Below are 19,501 nucleotides of genomic sequence, written 5' to 3'. Positions count from 1 at the left end.
TCTGTCTGTCCATCTTCAGCCTCTTGATATTCTCCTTCTCCAGATCCCTTTGCAGCTTCCAGAAGTGTTAATGGGGTTGCTTTTAAAACATTATTGTAAAAATCACGCGCTTGCATCACAGTAACCAGACGGTACCTTTTACCTTCATGCATCACCATCAACCCAGCTGGAATCTCCCATCTGAACCTTATATCTCGTTGCTTGAGCTCTTGCACAAGAAATGTAAAATCCTTCCTTCTCCTTAAAATCTTTGGAGGAATTTCTTTTAGAACCAGAACTTCTTGATCAGCAATCACGACTTTAGTATCATAGGCAGCTTGTATAACTTCATCTCTAATTTCCCTTTTTGAAAAATAAACCACCACATCTCTAGGCAACTTTCTCTGTCTAGCAATCCATGAGTTCACACGATACACTTTATCCATGCCTCCTTTTATTTCAGATGCTGGCTGATTCAATACCACTTCAAGAGCCTCAGAAACCAGCTGCTTTAGATCTTCCTTAATATTCTCCTTTAAACCTCTGATTCTAATGGCAAACTGCATCTGGAAATATTGAGCAAGACTCAATTCTCTATCCATTTTGTCTCTTAAATCTTCATTCTCCAATACTTTTGCTTCTAATATGGCATTCTTTTGAGTCAAATCTTTGACTTTTTCATCCAAATCTTCCACACATTCAGCCACTTTATACACTGAAGACAAAATGTCTACCTTCATCACGCTGAACTTCTGTTCCATCCTCTCTTCTATTCTCTCCTCCAGTTTCTCCAATTTCTCCTCCATCTGTGCAAATTTATCACCCATTGATTGATTAATTGATTCCAAAAGTTTATCCAGAGCATCTCGTAAGTCCTTCGATGTCACTACATCAGGAGGATGTAATGCCTGCAATGATGATTGTTGCACCGGGGAAGTTCCAGCACTCCGAAGAGTTTTAGGGGGAGGTTTAGCCGCCATCTTTTACTTTCAATTGTGACGCACTTTCACTTAGAGTTTAAAAAGTCCATCAAGCTCGAGAGTAGAATAAAATAATCCTCTTCACCTTTTCCTCTTGTACCGCTCTGCCTGCTCTTTTTATTCCATAGTCCTTCCTTCAGGCAGGGGTGGTCGCAGACGCCTGGCTCTGCTCCATAAAGTCAGGAGCAGAGGCGCTGGCCAGCTGGGAGCGACCCAGGCTACGGGGGAGTTCGATCCTTCGGCCGCCCAAGCTGCAAGCTCAGGCGGCCCCGGAGAACTCAACCCCTACCTGGGGCCTCACCCCCTCCTCTTCTCCCGAGGAGGGGGCTTCAAATTCGCCCGAACAGCTGATCGGCGCTGTTTCGGGCGAAAATCACTCAGCTGAGCCGCGGGCAGCCCGGGAAGGCTGTCTCCGTCGCCGCGCAGCCACCGGAAGTCCAACTTGAGGTAAATAATGGTAAGGTCCACCAAAGAGGCACTTAAAAAATGTATAAAAGGAGACTGGCACCGGCGACTCAGCCAATTCCTCCTGGCCCAACACACCACACCAGGCACCACCACTGGCAAAACGCCGGCGGAACTACGATGGGGCAGGAGGCTGATAACAAGGTTAGATCGTTTGCACCCAGACAGGACAACAAATGACCAAGAGCCACCGACACCATCACCACGAACCTTTTCACCGGGCCAAACCATCTGGGCCAGAAGTTATTCCGGTAACCAAAAATGGATACAAGGGGTCATAATAAAACAAACGGGACCCATCTCATACCTAATTCATTCTGACACAGAGGGACAACTACGGCGACACATCGATCAGCTACGGAACCGCAAACCGCAAAACTCACCCCCATCACAAAACCAACACCCCTACATACCCCCCTTCATACCAGACGACCTCACCCCGCCCCACAACGAGGCAAGACCACCACTACCACAGGAGGAAGGGGAGCCGGGAAATGAGACACCCCCTCGACGATCCAGCCGAATTAAGAAAGCACCTGCCTACCTACAGGACTACGAATGGGGAGGCAGCAACAAACAAACACACGGGGGCGAAAACGATCCAGGGGAGGGGTAAGGGGTGTATTGTATGTAAATAGTTCTATTTTAATGTGTTGACTCCAATTCACTAAAACTATAACTTGAGGTAAAGCGTTGACAGCCGAACACGCGGGAGTTTTGACAGCTGTCAAAACTCCCGACAATACGCAGGCGCAACCGGCTGACAGCTCTCAGCTGTCAGAGCAATACAGCCACAAGGAACCGAGCTGTCAGACGCTCCGCAAAGCTGATTGGAGCGGAAAGCAAAGCGGGAAAAGACCGGCCGCTGATTGGACCAGCCAGCCGGTTACAGACTATAAAAAGCCGAACGTCTCTGTTATTAGTTGCTCTGTTCTAATAAACCTGTTGAAGTTACCAGCTGTCTTGAGTGGTCTGTCAGCCACTTCACTGGCGACGAGGATGGGATCCGCTTCCCAGAGCTGAAGTCACAGCCAGGAAGAGAGTTCCAGGCCGGCAAAGCTAGTCACTGGAAGTTTTAACTTCCATCGCGAAGCGGACCACTGGACCCAGACAGCATGGCCAATTTCGGACGAGTGAGGGAGTTTGACACCCGCCACCCCGAGCGATGGGAGTCGCATCTGGGGCAGGTCGAGGGATTCCTCCTCGTCAGTAAAATCACGGACGACAGAGCCAAAGTCGCAGCGCTCCTCTACATCAGCGGTCCACCAGTTTACGATGCTGCTGTAGGGCTATTCAGCCCCGTGCCGATCACCGAGGTCCCATACACCGAGCTCATAGACCGGCTCAACAAACACTACATGCCGGCCCGCTCGGAACTGTACTGGCGGGTACAGTTTGCCCAGCGAAGACAGCGGCCGGATGAAGCTGCGAACGACTTCATCGCAGGAGTCCGGCACGCCGTGCGGAGCTGCAATTTCCCTGACCTGGAAGATCGGATCCGGGACCAAGTGGTCATCGGGCTAAGGGACGAACGCCTCAAGAAAAAAATCACGTCTAAACCTGATATGACTCTCGCCGAGGTCTCCCGGGAGATCTTGGCGTATGAAGACAATCACAGGAGAACCCTTGCCCGAACTACGGCCGAACCCCAAGGAAGTGTCCATCAGGACGAAGCGTCCTTCAGTGACGAAGAATCCATAGATCTGACAGACACCGACGCATTACAACGCCGGATGGAGAGAAGGCAAAACAGACGGAGTGACAACAATGACCGTCCTAAACCTAGAAATTTCATTCCAGCTCAAAGAGAACAACGCAACAACTGTGCCAGCTGCGGGGGCAACCATGCCCGGGCCAACTGCCGGTTCCGGAGCGCAAAATGCCACAATTGTGGTAAGACTGGCCACATTAAACCCGTCTGCCGAAGCCGTCCCCGCGACAATCTGCATGAAGTGGAGGCTAACCCCCCAGGTACGAGCACCACCCGAGCCAGTAAGGGAATGTCCCCAGAAGGGTTAGTGGAGGCGGTAGACAGGGTGCACCATTTGAGTCCTAAGGTAAAAATTAAAACAAAGCTTCAGGGAGTCTACTGTGACATGGAGGTGGACTCAGGATCAGCAGTAACCCTAATTTCGTTTAAAACGTACAGGGAAATCTGCAGGCGCAGTAAAAAAGCAATACTGTTAGAACCCCCGCAAGTGCAGCTAGCGGACTACCAGAAAACACCTATACAGCTTAAGGGTAAAGCCAGAGTGTGGGTAGAGTATAAAAAATTCAAGGGGCCCCTAGAGGTAATAGTCACCCAAGGGGATCGCACGAATTTAATAGGGTTAAATTGGTTTAGCCCCTTAGGCATTGCCATTACTGGCGTCAACGCGGTGCAAACTTCAAACCTCGAAGCCGTCTGCAGAAAATATGCAGACGTCTTTGATGGTTCATTGGGCAAATATACAGGTCCTCCCATCGCCCTTAACCTAAACCCCGCCATACAACCTGTCAAAATTAGGGCCAGGAGGGTTCCCTTCGCCCTCAAACAAAAAATTGAGGACGAGCTGGAACGCCTTGTCAAGCTAGGAGTTTTAGAACCTACTGACGGGGGCAGCTGGGAAACCCCCATCATAACCCCTGCAAAACCTAATGGGCAAATTAGATTGTGCGCTGATTATAAAGCGACCCTAAACCTAGCGCTCAACGCTCACTCTTACCCCATTCCAGCGGTGAGAGACGTCCTCGCCTCCATCCGCTCCGGCGCCATTTTTGCAAAATTAGACCTCACGCAGGCGTACTTGCAATTGCCTGTGACCGATGACACCGCGGTCGCCCAGACAATTGTCACACACCGCGGAGCATTTAAAGTGACAAGACTGCAATTCGGCATTTCGGCAGCCCTGGGCATATTTCAAAGCATCATGGAAAGAACCTTAAAGGGGATCCCCGGGGTTTGCCCTTACTTTGACGATGTGCTCATCGCCGGGGAAACAGAAGCCATTCTAGCTGACAGATTGTCAGCTGTGCTAGAGCGGTTCAGAACAGCCGGGTTTAAACTAAAAAGAGAAAAGTGTTCCATAGGAGTTCCCTCTACGGAATTCCTCGGGTACAAAATCGACGCCCAGGGCATCCATCCTACCAACGACAAACTTAAAGCTATTCAATCAGCCCCCAGCCCCAAGAACAAACAAGAACTCCAGGCGTTTTTGGGGCTATTAAATTTCTATCACGCCTTCCTTCCCCACAAGGCTACAATTGCAGAACCACTACATAGATTATTGGATAAGGGCACCCCCTGGACCTGGACAAGGGTACATGAAAATAGTTTCCAGTCACTTAAGAATATCATTTGCAAAAGCTCCACTGTCACCCTATTCAAGGAGGACGCTCCCGTTTGCATTGCTTGCGATGCGTCCCCGTACGGGATAGGAGCCGTCTTGAGCCACCTTGATCAGGATGGCACGCAAAGACCTATCGCATTTTATTCCCGGACCCTTACAAAAACTGAAAGAAATTACGCGCAAATTGATAGGGAGGCACTGGCCATTGTCGCCGGTGTGAAAAAATTTCATGACTACCTGTATGGTAGACCGTTCACTATCTTCACAGACCACAAACCCCTATTAGGCATATTTACCTGGGACAAAACAACCCCCCAAATATTATCCCCTAGAATCCTGCGCTGGTCCACCTTTTTATCAGCATACTCTTACAAATTGGTACACAAGCCGGGGAAGGAACTGGGACATGCAGACTGCTTAAGCAGACTTCCTATACAACACCACGACCCTGACCCAGCCCCCGCTGGCAACATACTTGCTATCGCTGAATTACCAGAATGCCCTCTCACAGCAAAAATCATTGCTGACAGCTCCGCTAAGGATAAAACTCTCAGCAGGGTCCTACGATGGGTCACAACAGGATGGCCACATAAGTGCCCTGAGGAAATTTTCCGCCCCTTTTTTACCAAACAATTAGAATTAACATCACATTTAGGCTGCCTCCTATGGGGAAACAGGGTGGTGATACCACACAAAAACATACAACAAACATTAAAAACCCTTCACGAAGGACACCCAGGAATGGTAAAAATGAAGCTGCTTGCTAGAAGCTATGTGTGGTGGCCAGGGATCGATAAAGACATAGAAGAACACGTAGGGGGATGCTACACTTGCCAATTAACCAGAAGCAAGCCACCCCACGCCCCAGTCCACAAATGGGAAACTACAAAAAACCCATGGTCCCGCATCCATCTAGATTTCGCTGGACCAATACGTGGGCAGAATTTCTTAATAATTGTTGATAGTTATTCTAAATGGCTCGAGGTGATACCCTTCAATAAAACAACAACGAACTCCACGATACAAGCACTTAGGAAAGTTTTTGCAACACACGGCCTTCCTGACGTCATAGTTTCTGATAACGGCCCACAATTCACTTCTCGTGAATTTCAGATGTTCGCTTCGAGGAACTCTATTAGACTGGTGACGTCAGCGCCGTTCCACCCGTCGACAAATGGCATGGCAGAAATAATGGTAAGGTCCACCAAAGAGGCACTTAAAAAATTTATAAAAGGAGACTGGCACCGGCGACTCAGCCAATTCCTCCTGGCCCAACACACCACACCAGGCACCACCACTGGCAAAACGCCGGCGGAACTACGATGGGGCAGGAGGCTGATAACAAGGTTAGATCGTTTGCACCCAGACAGGACAACAAATGACCAAGAGCCACCGACACCATCACCACGAACCTTTTCACCGGGCCAAACCATCTGGGCCAGAAGTTATTCCGGTAACCAAAAATGGATACAAGGGGTCATAATAAAACAAACGGGACCCATCTCATACCTAATTCATTCTGACACAGAGGGACAACTACGGCGACACATCGATCAGCTACGGAACCGCAAACCGCAAAACTCACCCCATCACAAAACCAACACCCCTACATACCCCCCTTCATACCAGACGACCTCACCCCGCCCCACAACGAGGCAAGACCACCACTACCACAGGAGGAAGGGGAGCCGGGAAATGAGACACCCCCTCGACGATCCAGCCGAATTAAGAAAGCACCTGCCTACCTACAGGACTACGAATGGGGAGGCAGCAACAAACAAACACACGGGGGCGAAAACGATCCAGGGGAGGGGTAAGGGGTGTATTGTATGTAAATAGTTCTATTTTAATGTGTTGACTCCAATTCACTAAAACTATAACTTGAGGTAAAGCGTTGACAGCCGAACACGCGGGAGTTTTGACAGCTGTCAAAACTCCCGACAATACGCAGGCGCAACCGGCTGACAGCTCTCAGCTGTCAGAGCAATACAGCCACAAGGAACCGAGCTGTCAGACGCTCCGCAAAGCTGATTGGAGCGGAAAGCAAAGCGGGAAAAGACCGGCCGCTGATTGGACCAGCCAGCCGGTTACAGACTATAAAAAGCCGAACGTCTCTGTTATTAGTTGCTCTGTTCTAATAAACCTGTTGAAGTTACCAGCTGTCTTGAGTGGTCTGTCAGCCACTTCACTTTTATGACTCGTGGACTCAACTCCCAGAATTCCTGAGCCAGCCATGCTGAGAGGAAAGGGAGGTTTCCAAGCTGAGCCATGCTGGCTCAGGAATTCTGGGAGTTGAAGTCCACGAGTCATAAAAGAGCCAAGGTTGCCTACCCCTGGCCTAGGCCTAGGCAGCTTTATGACTCATGGACTTCAACACCCAGAATTCCTGAGCCAGCCATGCTGAGGGAAAAGGGACAGGTTTCCAAGCTGAGCCATGGTGGGCCAGCAATTCTAGTCCACGAGTCATAAATGAGCCAAGTTTGCCTACCCCTGACCTAGATGAAAGCTGCATTTAGAATTTATTGCAGGTAGTTCTCAGCTTACGACCACAACTGAGCCCAAAATATCTGTTGCTAAGTGAGCTATTTGTTAAGTGAGTTTTGCTCTGTTTTATGACCTTGCTTGCCACAGTTGTTAAGTAAATCACTGCAGCTGTTAAGTCAGCAACACGGTTGTTAAGTGAACCTGGCTTTCCCCATTGACCTTGCTTGTCAGAAGGTCGCAAAAGGTGATCACATGACCCGGGACACTGCAACCTTCAAATATATGAGTCAGCTGCCAAGCATCTAAATTTTGATCAGGTGACCATGGGGATGCTGCAACGGTTGTGAGAAAAATGGTCATAAGTCACTTTTTTAAAGTTGCCCTTGCCACTTTGAATGGTTACTAAACGAACTTTTGTAAGTCAAGGACTACCTGGTTTATAACCATTCAATGTGCTTGACTCACATTTATGACGGTTGCAGTGTCCGGGGGTCATGGGATCACCTTGTATGACAAGCAAAGTCCATGGGGAAAGCCCGATTCACTTAAGAACCGAGATAGTAACTTAAAAACCGCAGTGCTTCACTTAACAAATGTGGCAAGGAAGATTGCAAAACGAAACTCACTTAGGAACTGTCTTGGTTAGCAACATACATTTTGGGCTTAATTGTGGTCATAAAGTCGAGGACTGCCTGTATTGATTTCCCTCCATGTCTTTAATTTTGCAGCAAATTGCTTCTAATGTCTCTGCTCCATTTGCAAAGACACACAAAGAAAAAAAAAGCATTCAACCATTTCTGTTTAGTCCTGTTGTTCACTCATGGCCCAACTAGCGATGGGGAACTTTGAGAGGACAATCATAAGTTGAAACTATTGCCCAGTTCTTTATTGCAAATCAGGAAACAAATGTGATATTCTGCTTCTCAGGCTGCATATTATTTCTCATTTAACAGAATAACCAGTCTGAGGAGCAGACAGCAATGAAATGCAAAAGGGGTCAGCAAGCCCCCTTTTGTTTTATTCTTTGTTTTTTTTAATATTTGCATTTTTTAACTTCTTTTAAAATTGTGGGCCATCCAGAATCACGTATCTGAGATGGGAAGACACATAAATTGAACACATAAAAATTAGATTAGCTAATCTATTCATACGTTACAGCAAAATACATGTATCACAATTTGCTTTTTTAAAGCTTCCTATTTAAAAATCAGATGATGATGATGATGATGATTATATTTCCCAGTCTAGCATAATTCACATTTTCCAGTAAATACTGGGGCATACAGACACAGAAACAGCAACTTAGCATTTATCGGTCTTATTCTATTTTTAGAAGTTGGGAAAGAACCTGACAGTTACTACTATTGTACTTACGGTCCGATGGTGTATCCACTGACTGTGTCCATATTCCAAGGTTCCTCCTAACTCCCGAGTAAGCTGACTTGTATCGATGTAACCATGTAAGTCAGATATTGAATTTAACATGATGATCTGCACCAGAAAAAACATAACAAAAGGGTATAAAGAAAATCTTTCTACCAATAAATCTTGACATATAATTTATATGTCTAGTTTAATGAAAATGAGGACTAGGGGTGAGATGGTAGCAGTGTTCCAATATCTCATGGGCTGCCACAAAGAAGAGGGAGTCAAGCTATTCTCCAAAGCATCTGAAGGCAGGACAAGAAGCAATGGATGGAAACTAATCAAGGAGAGAAGCAAGCTAGAACTAAGGAAAATTTCCTGACAGTAAGAACAATTAATCAGTGGAACGACTGGCCTCCAGAAGTTGTGGATGCTCCATCACTGGAGGTTTTTAAGAAGAGACCAGACAACCATTTATCTGAAATGGTATAAAGCAGGGGTCCCCAAACCCCAGTCCATGGACCGGTACCTGGCCGCATCATGCCAGCAACCAGGCCGTACAAACAAGCATCCCATCTGCGGGATGCAGGCAGCACACAAAACCACGCGCCCTCCGGTCCATGGAAAAACCTCTCTCCACGTAACCGGTTCCTGGGGCCCAAAAGGTTGGGGACCTCTGGTATAGAGTTTCCTGCCTGAGCAGGGGGTTGGACTAGAAGACCTCCAATGCCCTTTCCAACTAGGTTGTTCTGTTATACGTATGACTTTTCCTATGGGCTTCCCCCTTGACTTTGCCTGGGGAAGTTACAACTGGAGATCACATCGTTGTGGGATGTTACTGATGGTCATAAGTGCGAGCACTAGTTGCAAGTCACTTTTTTCAGCACTAACACAGCTTCAAATGGTCGCTAAACAAATAGCTGTTAAGTCAAGGACTACCTGTAATAATACTGAATATACAACATTAACACATCGGTGAGTCGGGGCTACTAAGAACTTTTCAACGAAGTGTTTGGCTTTATTCTATATACAGGGTTTATACTATAGACAGGTAGTTCTCAAATTATGACCATCATGGAGCCTGTCCATTATGGCTGTAAGTTGTAACAGTTGTAAAATAGGTCAGTCATGTGACCCACCAGATTTTACTTTTTTTTTGCAGTGGTCATTAAGCAAACACATGGTTCATATGGGCACAGAGAAAACCATTGTAAAATGTAGTCACATGATCACAGGATGCTGCAAACAGCCCAAAATGCAGCTGTTCAGTCACATGACCATAGAGGGGAGGTCCGACCAGAGTAATTTTTAATCCAGGTCATAAGTAGCCCCAAGGTAGGTCTGTCCTAACTTTGAATGATTGCTAAGCCAACGGTCAAGATAGGTCAAGTTACAGTCACTCATGCGCTCGTGACCTCCCGTTTAGACTATTGCAATGCTCTCTACATGGGGCTGCCCTTGAGAACCATTCGGAGACTACAACTGGTGCAGAATGCGGCCGCGCGAGTTGTGATGGGGGTTTCCTGATACTCCCATGTAACACCTCTGCTCCGTGAGCTGCATTGGCTTCCGGTTGCCCTCCGGGTGAGATTCAAGGTGCTGGTGATGACCTATAAAGCCCTAAATGGCTTGGGTCCGGGATATCTGAGGGAACACCTGCTGCCAGCATCAAGTTCCCTTTGTCCAGTGCGCTCGCAGAGGGAGGGTCTTCTCAGGGTGCCACCGGTAAAAGATTGCTGGCGGATAACACCCAGGGGGAGGGCCTTTTCTGTGGGTGCGCCTGCCCTCTGGAACCAGCTGCCCGTGGAGCTGAGGACTGCCCCTGACCTGCGTTCATTCCGCCGGGACCTGAAGACTTGGCTCTTTGAGCTCTCTGACCCAGGCTGAGAATTTTAACTGGGGTTTTATTTTCAGGGATAATTTAATCTTTTAATTCTCTTTTAACTTTGTATTTTATATTGATGTGATTTTAAAATGCCCTGTAAACCGCCCTGAGTCCTTCGGGAAAGGGCGGTATATAAATCTAATAAAATCTAAATCTAAATCTATACAGGGACTATTCAAAAATATCACCGATGCTCAACTGCAATTCAATAGTCCTTTGAACCTCTTTTTCTCCACCCAAACTCTCCTCAACTTACAACAGTGCATTTAGTGACCATCTGAAGTTAAAGCAGCACTGTTAAAAGTGACCTATGGCCATTTTTCTCACTTATGACCATTGCAGCATTCCCCGTGGTCACAAGATCGAAATTTGGAAGCTAGGAAATAAATAATAACAATGACAGTGTCAATAACAACAATAATAATAATAGAGTTGGAAGGGACCTTGGAGGTCTTCTAGTCCAACCCCCTGCTCGGGCAGGAAACCTTATACTATTTCAGACAAACGGCTGTCCAGTCTCTTCTTAAAAACTTCCAGTGTTGGGAGCATTCACAGCTTCTGGAGGCAGGTTGGTTCACATTTATGACGGTCGCAGTGTCCCGGGGTCACGCGATCCCCTTTTGCAACCTTCTGACAAGCAAAGTCAAGGGGGAAGCCAGATTCAGTTAACAACCGTGTTACTCACTTAACAGCTGCAGTGATTCACTGAACAACTGCTTGTAAAATGGGGCAAAATTCAGCTAACAACTGTCTCGCTTAGCAACGGAAATTCTGGCCTCAGTTGCCGTCGTTAAGTCGAGGACTAACTGGAGTTCTGCTGGATAGGACATGAAGAGGGAAGAGAAGGGGAGAGACATTTGCTGGAGGCCAGAGAGATGCAGAATCAGAGGAGAAAAGTGCTTACCGGTACCTTCATTTTAAAGTCATCGCGATACAGCTTAATGCCAATGTCAGCGATCGTCCTTTGGATGAAACGGGACGGCCGTAGGACAAAGACCAACTGCAAATTCCCGGGAAACGCTCCCTAAAAAGACAGGAAAAGGGAAAGGGATCTGTTCTAAATCCGTAGCGCACTGAAAATACCCTTCCACCCTTTGAAGAAGAGGAAAAAAAGCCTTGAAGGCCAAGACCACCAACATGACCAAGCTTGGGCACTAGAGCGCCACTTTAATGCTATCCGTGCAATTACTCTTATACTAATACAGCAGTTTTTCATACTGTCTGTTGTGACTCTTGGTTGGCCTCCCCTTCCAGCGTGAACTTCGGACAGATTTTAAAGCTCTGAACGTTATGATGGACCTTCCTCATTCACCATTTGGACATTTTTTTCATGGTTTTATTTTATTCAGGTCTCGCCAACCTTCCCAATCAGTTCTTGGGAACAGTTTTCATTAGAACACAAAATCCGTAAAACCCAACCAAAACTTGATCAACCGCTGTGAGATTAAAAGAATTAAGACAAAGAGATATGCGTAGGCTCCAGTGCTGGGATTCAAATAGGTGAAGAACCGGTTCTCTGTGTGGATACTGCATCCGAAAGCCCTTTCTGGGCCCAGGCAACAAAAATTTAGCTACCGGTTCTGCCGAAGAGGTGCGAACCAGCTGAATCCCACCACTGCATAGGCTGAAGATCTGTCTCTGGCGTCTCTAAGAGTTGTAGTGAAATTCTGATTTTTATAGTAATATAAGGAGAAGAAATAATAAAAGGAAAAGACCACAGTCAAGGGGTGAAATCTACAAGGACCTCAGCTCCGGCTAGCCTCCAGGAGAAACTTACTTACTTACTTACTTACTTACTTACTTACTTACTTATTTATTTATTTATTTATTTATTATGGGACTTATATGCCGCCCTATCTCCCAGAGGACTCAGGGCGGCTAACAGCAATAAAAAACAACAGTACAAAAGTTAAGAAAAAATTAAATAACAGCCCCAAATATTAATTACACAGTTAAAAATTAAAACTTTTAAAAACCCATCATCAATCCAGGTCAGCCTGATGGAAAAGGAACGTTTTGAGGTCGCGGCGAAAGGACTGGAGGTCCGGGACCATCCGAAGCTCAAGGGGGAGTTGATTCCAAAGGGCTGGCGCTCCCACACTTCTTGACTATGGTATACAAGCTGTCACTCAGTGGAACAGACTGTCACAGGACCCACACCGGACAGAGGGAGGGTCAATGGTCAGAGATGTAGTAGTAGATCATGTATTAATGAGAGGATGACCAACAGCGGGAAGGGGGAGGGGAAACAGGGAGATAAGGAAGGGGTGAGAGGCTGAGAAAGAGGGAAGGAGAGAGGCAGGTGGGAAAGGGAGAGAGGGAGGAGAGAGTGAGAGAGAGAGGGAGGGAGGGAAAGAGGGAGAAGGAAAGGAGAAAGACAGAGGTGAAGAGAGGTGAAAAGGGACAAAAGGGGAGATGGAGACGGGGGAGAGAGAGAGGGAAGGGAGAAGGAGGGAGAGAAAGGGAGAGAGGGAGAAGGAAAGGAGAAAGACAGAGGTGAAGAGGTGAGAAGGGAAGAAGGGAAGAAAGGGGAGATGGAGACGGAGAGAAAGGGAGAGGGGGAGAAGGAGGGAGAGAGGGAGGGAAAGGAGAGATGGAGGCAGAGAAAGGAGAGGGAGGGAAATGGGAGGAGGGAGAGAGACAGAGGGAAAGGGGAGAGGAAGAGGAGAGAGAGGGAGGTGGGAAAGGGAGAGAAAGGAGGAGAAGGGGAGAAAAAGGGAGAGAGGGAGGGAAAGAGGAAAGAGAGAGAAGGAAGAGAAAGACAGAGGTGGAGGGGTGAGAAGGGAAGAAAGGGGAGATGGAGACGGGGGGGGGGAGAGAGAGAGAGAGAGGGAAGGGAGAAGGAGAGAGAGGGAGGGAAAGGGGAGATGGAGACCAAGAGAGGAGAGTGGGGAAACGGGAGGAGAGAGAGAGAGACAGAGGGAAAGGGGGAGAATGGAAAAGAGGAAAGGAGAGAGAGGGAGGCAAAGAGAGAGAGAGAGAGGGGGGGGGAGGTGGGAAGGGAGAGGGGGAGAAGGAGGAACAAAGACGGAGGGGAGAGAAGGGATGATGGAGAGAAAGAAAGGAGGCAGGCAGAGGTGAAGAGGTGGGAGAACGGGAGAGGGAGAAGGAGGGAGAGGGGAAAAGAGAGGAGATGGAGAGAAGGGAAAAATGAAAAAGAGAGGGGGGAGGAGGAAGAGAGAGGTGGAGAAACAGTGCGTGTGGCTGCAATGTTTTGAACTTATTTAGGTCAGCCTGCATTTTTATTCTTTGTTCTGAGATTCCTAACCATATTTGATGTTGCCTTACAGCTTTACAGTTTCCTGCCTGCTTCTTGGAATCCTCCATTCAATGCAGAAGGAAGAGAAAAAATATATATATTTCCAACCGCATCCCTTCTTGTGGTTGTGGTTTATAAACATTTTTTTTCTCATGACCCTATTTCATCCCAAATGCACTGGCTGCTTCACCCAAAACCTGCTCTTGGCAAATTTACCAGTGCTATTATTTCATTGACATCTCGCTTTCGTTTGCACCATTGAAGGCAGCTTACCTAAGGCTTATATTCCTTATTCCTGAATGATTCTCGCCCAAGAACAAATTGCCATCAGGCAATTTCCGGCCTGAATTTCAACTGACCCGGGAACAGGGTTCACACTTTGTTTCAAAACCTACCACGCTTTGTGTACTCTTGGGATTTAGCAAGCTGTGTGAAGCTAACCTTGATGATTTGCAAACTATGTTACAGCTCAGCATGCTTGGGCGATCCATATAACAAAGATGTTTTATTTTAAAAGCTATAGGTGTATACAGACTTAAAAGAATAAAAGCGGGAACCCTATCCACAACTTAAAAAGAGCCTTGGTGGAGCAGTGGGCTAATGCCTTCTTAAGTAACACCAGCTGCCTGCAATTAGTGCAGGTTCGCATCCCACCAGGCTCAAGGTTGACTCAGCCTTCCATCCTTCCGAGGTAGGTAAAATGAGGACCCAGATTGTTGGGGGCAATAAGCTGACTTTGTAATAATGCCGCTTGGGGTGTGTGTGAAAGCCCTAATAAGCAGGCATATACATAGAATGAAGGCTATTGCTAAGCACATTTGATTTGTGCTTAGATTGTAAGCCGCCCTGAGTCTTCGGAGAAGGGCGGGATATAAATGGAATTAAAATAAAAATAAAAAATAAAAAAACTCCCTTCGCACCCGCCAGCCCCCCCCCTGCAAGAACACTGAACGTGTGAAAGCAAATGCCACTGAAACGGGGCATGGTCCTTTTCAAGAGCGCCCTTCAAAGCATTGCATCAATATCACCTTTTTAGGGCCAGGCTATTTATATTTTCGTGCACTTTCGTTTGCAGAAGAGAGAGAGAGAGAGAGAGACATGAACCATCTTTGGCCCGAGCGGGCTCCGGAGAGAAAAGCCCACGGGCCCAATTTCGCTTTCTCCTTTGGGGGGGGGGAGGGACTGGGAGAAGAAGACACAGCAACTCGTGCACGCGTGGATACGTGGGAATCCGGCCACCACCAGCAGGAGCAGAGCAGGAGTCGGTGCCGGCACCCTTCCCTCCCTTTCGGCGTGCCGTGCAATCAATTCATTTTTATTTTTATTTTATTTTTTATTTTAATTCCATTTATATCCCGCCCTTCTCCGAAGACTCAGGGCGGCTTACAAGCTTAGCAGTAGCCTTCATTCTATGTCAAGGGTAGGCAACCTCGGCTCTTTTATGACTCATGGACTTCAACTCCCAGAATTCCTGAGCCAGCCATGCTGAGGAGAAATGGAGAGGTTTCCATACAGAGCCATGCTGGCTCAGGAATTCTGGGAGTTGAAGTCCATGAGTCATAAAAGAGCCGAGGTTGCCTACCCCTGTTCTATGTATATGCCTGCTTATTAGGGCTTTCACACACACACACACAGACACAGACACAGACACACACACACACACACAGACACAGACACACACACAAACACACACCCCAAGCGGCATTATTACAAAGTCACCTTAATTGCCCCCAACAATCTGGCTCCTCAATTCGCGGCCGTAAAGAAAGATGGCAAGAGAAGCCAGACCCTTCCCCTCCCCCCCCACCAACCCCCCCCCGAAATCTGTCAAATGCAACTGTACCGCAACCAGCTTCCCTTCCTTCCCCCCCCCCCCAATTTCTCCCGAGAACGGCTACGGCTCTCTCAAGTTAAGGCTGCAGCGGCTCTTTGCAGAAATGCGGGCTTTTTTCTTTTCTTTTTTTTTCTCCCCCCCCCCCCGCAGAAAAGTCAAGGCGGGGGAAGGGGGGGCAGCCCGCACGAGCTTGCCGCCGTTTCTCCGCGTGCAACAGGGGCGCCGTTTTCTCCGGAGGGCAGGGGCAAAAAGAGATTTTGGGAGTTTTTGCAAGAAAGCCACGCGAAGGAAACAAAAAAATAAATTAAAAAAAATGACGGTAATTAAAACCCCTCCAGCCGTGGAAGTTGGCACTTACTGCGATACGGGTGAGCGACGCCTTGACCGCGCTCCATTTGTCTCGCCGTCTGTCGATGATGATGATGAAGCCGATGCTGGCAGCCTCCAGACTGCAAAAGAAGCAGAGCGAGCATTGGGGGAGTGCAAAGAGGCAGCCCCGGGCCGTTTCCCAGCCACGTTAATGCAGCAAAATCCCCGGGCCGCGGCGACCCGCTCTAAGCCCGGGCAGGTCCACGGGCGACCAGGGGCACGCCACGTTTCCTCCCTGGCACCGGGTCCCCTTTTATTTATTTTTATTTTTATTTTTTTTATTTTAATCCCATTTATATCCCGCCCTTCTCCGAAGACTCAGGGCGGCTTACAAGCTTAGCAGTAGCCTTCATTCTATGTATATGCCTGCTTATTAGGGCTTTCATACACCCCCCCAAGCGGCATTATTACAAAGTCAGCTTAATTGCCCCCAACAATCTGGGTCCTCATTTTACCTACCTCGGAAGGATGGAAGGCTGAGTCAACCTTGAGCCTTTTCCCAAACATGGGAAAAATCTCCTACGATCGCTTGTGCCGGATCGCAGCCTTCCCCCCCCCCCAAATGACAACAGCCCGACGAGTTGAGGATTCTTTGCAGAATTCAACCTTGCAAAAGCAAATTCCTGGAGCCCGGGGCGGGGGGGGGGAGAAAGCAAGGAAATGCAAAATCGTGCCAGCCCATATAGTATTATCTCTGTGGCTTTTTTTTAAAAAAAAAAAAGTTGCACGCGCGGAAGCAAAGAAATGCAAAATCGTGCCAGCCCATATAGTATTATCTCTGTGGCTTTTTAAAAAAAAAAAGTTGCACGCGCGGAAGCAAGGAAATGCAAAATCGTGCCAGCCCATATAGTATTATCTCTGTGGCTTTTTAAAAAAAAAAAAGTTGCACGCGCGGAAGCAAAGAAATGCAAAATCGTGCCAGCCCATATAGTATTATCTCTGTGGCTTTAAAAAAAAAAAAGTTGCACGCGCGGAAGCAAGGAAATGCAAAATCGTGCCAGCCCATATAGTATTATCTCTGTGGCTTTTTTTTTTTAAAAAAAAGGTGCACGCACGGAAGCAAGGAAATGCAAAATCGTGCCAGCCCATATAGTATTATCTCTGTGGCTTTAAAAAAAAAAAAGTTGCACGCGCGGAAGCAAGGAAATGCAAAATCGTGCCAGCCCATATAGTATTATCTCTGTGGCTTTTTTTTAAAAAAAAAAGTTGCACGCGCGGAAGCAAGGAAATGCAAAATCGTGCCAGCCCATATAGTATTATCTCTGTGGCTTTTTAAAAAAAAAAAGTTGCACGCGCGGAAGCAAGGAAATGCAAAATCGTGCCAGCCCATATAGTATTATCTCTGTGGCTTTTTTTTTTTAAAAAAAAGGTGCACGCACGGAAGCAAGGAAATGCAAAATCGTGCCAGCCCATATAGTATTATCTCTGTGGCTTTAAAAAAAAAAAAGTTGCACGCGCGGAAGCAAGGAAATGCAAAATCGTGCCAGCCCATATAGTATTATCTCTGTGGCTTTTTTTTAAAAAAAAAAGTTGCACGCGCGGAAGCAAGGAAATGCAAAATCGTGCCAGCCCATATAGTATTATCTCTGTGGCTTTTTTAAAAAAAAAAGTTGCACGCGCGGAAGCAAGGAAATGCAAAATCGTGCCAGCCCATATAGTATTATCTCTGTGGCTTTTTTAAAAAAAAAGTTGCACGCGCGGAAGCAAAGAAATGCAAAATCGTGCCAGCCCATATAGTATTATCTCTGTGGCTTTTTTTTTTTTTAAAAAGTTGCACGCGCGGAAGCAAAGAAATGCAAAATCGTGCCAGCCCATATAGTATTATCTCTGTGGCTTTTTTTTTTTTTTAAAAAGTTGCACGCGCGGAAGCAAAGAAATGCAAAATCGTGCCAGCCCATATAGTATTATCTCTGTGGCTTTTTTTTAAAAAAAAAAAGTTGCACGCGCGGAAGCAAAGAAATGCAAAATCGTGCCAGCCCATATAGTATTATCTCTGTGGCTTTTTTTTAAAAAAAAAAAAAAGCACGCGCGGAAGCAAGGAAATGCAAAATCGTGCCAGCCCATATAGTATTATCTATGTGGCTTTTTTTTAAAAAAAAAAAAAAGTTGCACGCGCGGAAGCAAAGAAATGCAAAATCGTGCCAGCCCATATAGTATTATCTCTGTGGCTTTTTTTAAAAAAAAAAAAAAGTTGCACGCGCGGAAGCAAAGAAATGCAAAATCGTGCCAGCCCATATAGTATTATCTCTGTGGCTTTTTTTTTAAAAAAAAAAAGTTGCACGCGCGTTCGCAAATAGGTAACCGAGAAACGTCTGCGCGTTCACTGGAGCGCATTCTCCTTATCAATGAATGGCTGCAGAATTGAGAAGCTGGGCTGGCTTTCTGGGCTGGCAGTTCCGCTGGGATCTAACCCTGGGATCTCTTTTACAAGTCCAAGTCAACACCCACTTCTCCTGCATTTGGAAGAGAGGCCCCCACCCTTTTTTTAAAAAAAAATAAAGTATCTTACTGAAAATTTGAGAATCTCTCTCCGGTATAGTCCCTGATCACAAGTGAGCCCCAAATGTCTGTTGCTATGTGGAAACAGTTGTCCAGTGAGTTCTGTCCCATTTTACAACCTTTCTTGCCACAATTGTTGAGCGAATCACTGCAGTTAGTAACTGCAGTTGTTAAGTTACTAAGTTAGTAACCCAACTGTTAAGTGGATCTGGCTTCTCCATTGACTTTGTCAGAAGGTTGCGAAAGGGGATCACGTGACCCTGGCAGACAGCAACTATCATAAATATGAGTCAATTGCCAAGTATCTGAATTTTGACCACGTGACCGTGGGGATGTTGCAAGGGTCGTAAGTGTGAAAAGCCGTCATAAGTCATTTTTTTCAGTGCCATTGTAACTTTGCATGGAATGGTCGTAAAGATGGACTATTGTAAGTCGAGGACTACCTGGTACTTGTAATGTGGATGCTTGTTTTTACTGACTGCCAACAGATGACAACTAGGAACTCAAGAGGCATAATTTGGAGGCTAAAACAATCCCCAAAATTTCTTAGCCCTTTGTCTTGATGGTCAAAGGGATCTGCCTTTTAGGGGCATTTTCAGAAATAAAAAGGATGGTGCCGTTTCATTTTTGCTACATGCCACCAGTTTATCCTTCTCAATATTTTGGAAAATATACGTAAAAAATTAAGCGTAAGTGGGGAGGTGACTTGGAACTCAGAATCATAGAATCATAAAATAGAAAAAGATGGAATGATTAATTGGAGATAGTCTAATCCAGGGGTAGGCAACCTTGGCTCTTTTAGGACTTGTGGACTTCAACTCCCAGAATTCTGTAATCCATATACATTAAGTAGGGTGGACTTCAGCTCCCAAAATTCCCTAGGAAGCATGCTTGAAGATATATAGATTTCAACTCCAAGAATTCCCCAGCCATCAAGCTTTAAAATGGATGGACATTCAACCCTCAGGATGCTGGTTGGGAATTCTAGAAGTTAAAATTCACACATTTAAAAGTTGCCAAGGTTGAGAACCAACCACTAATCTAATCCAAGCT

General features: G+C 46.6%; 1 protein-coding gene across 1 annotated transcript in view; it reads right to left on the bottom strand.

The window, feature by feature from the left end:
• MCF2L2 (MCF.2 cell line derived transforming sequence-like 2) overlaps positions 1–19,501 on the bottom strand; it is a gene marked incomplete at its 5' end in the record, with an annotated part of 214,247 nt that overhangs the window by 126,842 nt on the left and 67,904 nt on the right. The window contains 3 exons of the mRNA XM_081329835.1: positions 8,612–8,728; positions 11,392–11,511; positions 15,939–16,029. Coding sequence (XP_081185961.1) covers positions 8,612–8,728; positions 11,392–11,511; positions 15,939–16,029 — 328 coding nt within the window. The remainder of the gene's footprint in view (positions 1–8,611; positions 8,729–11,391; positions 11,512–15,938; positions 16,030–19,501) is intronic.

The sequence above is a fragment of the Vipera berus genome (assembly GCF_964194415.1).
Source record: "Vipera berus genome assembly, chromosome: 5".
Lineage (NCBI taxonomy): Eukaryota > Metazoa > Chordata > Lepidosauria > Squamata > Viperidae > Vipera > Vipera berus.
This window is presented reverse-complemented; position numbering and strand designations above follow the sequence as displayed.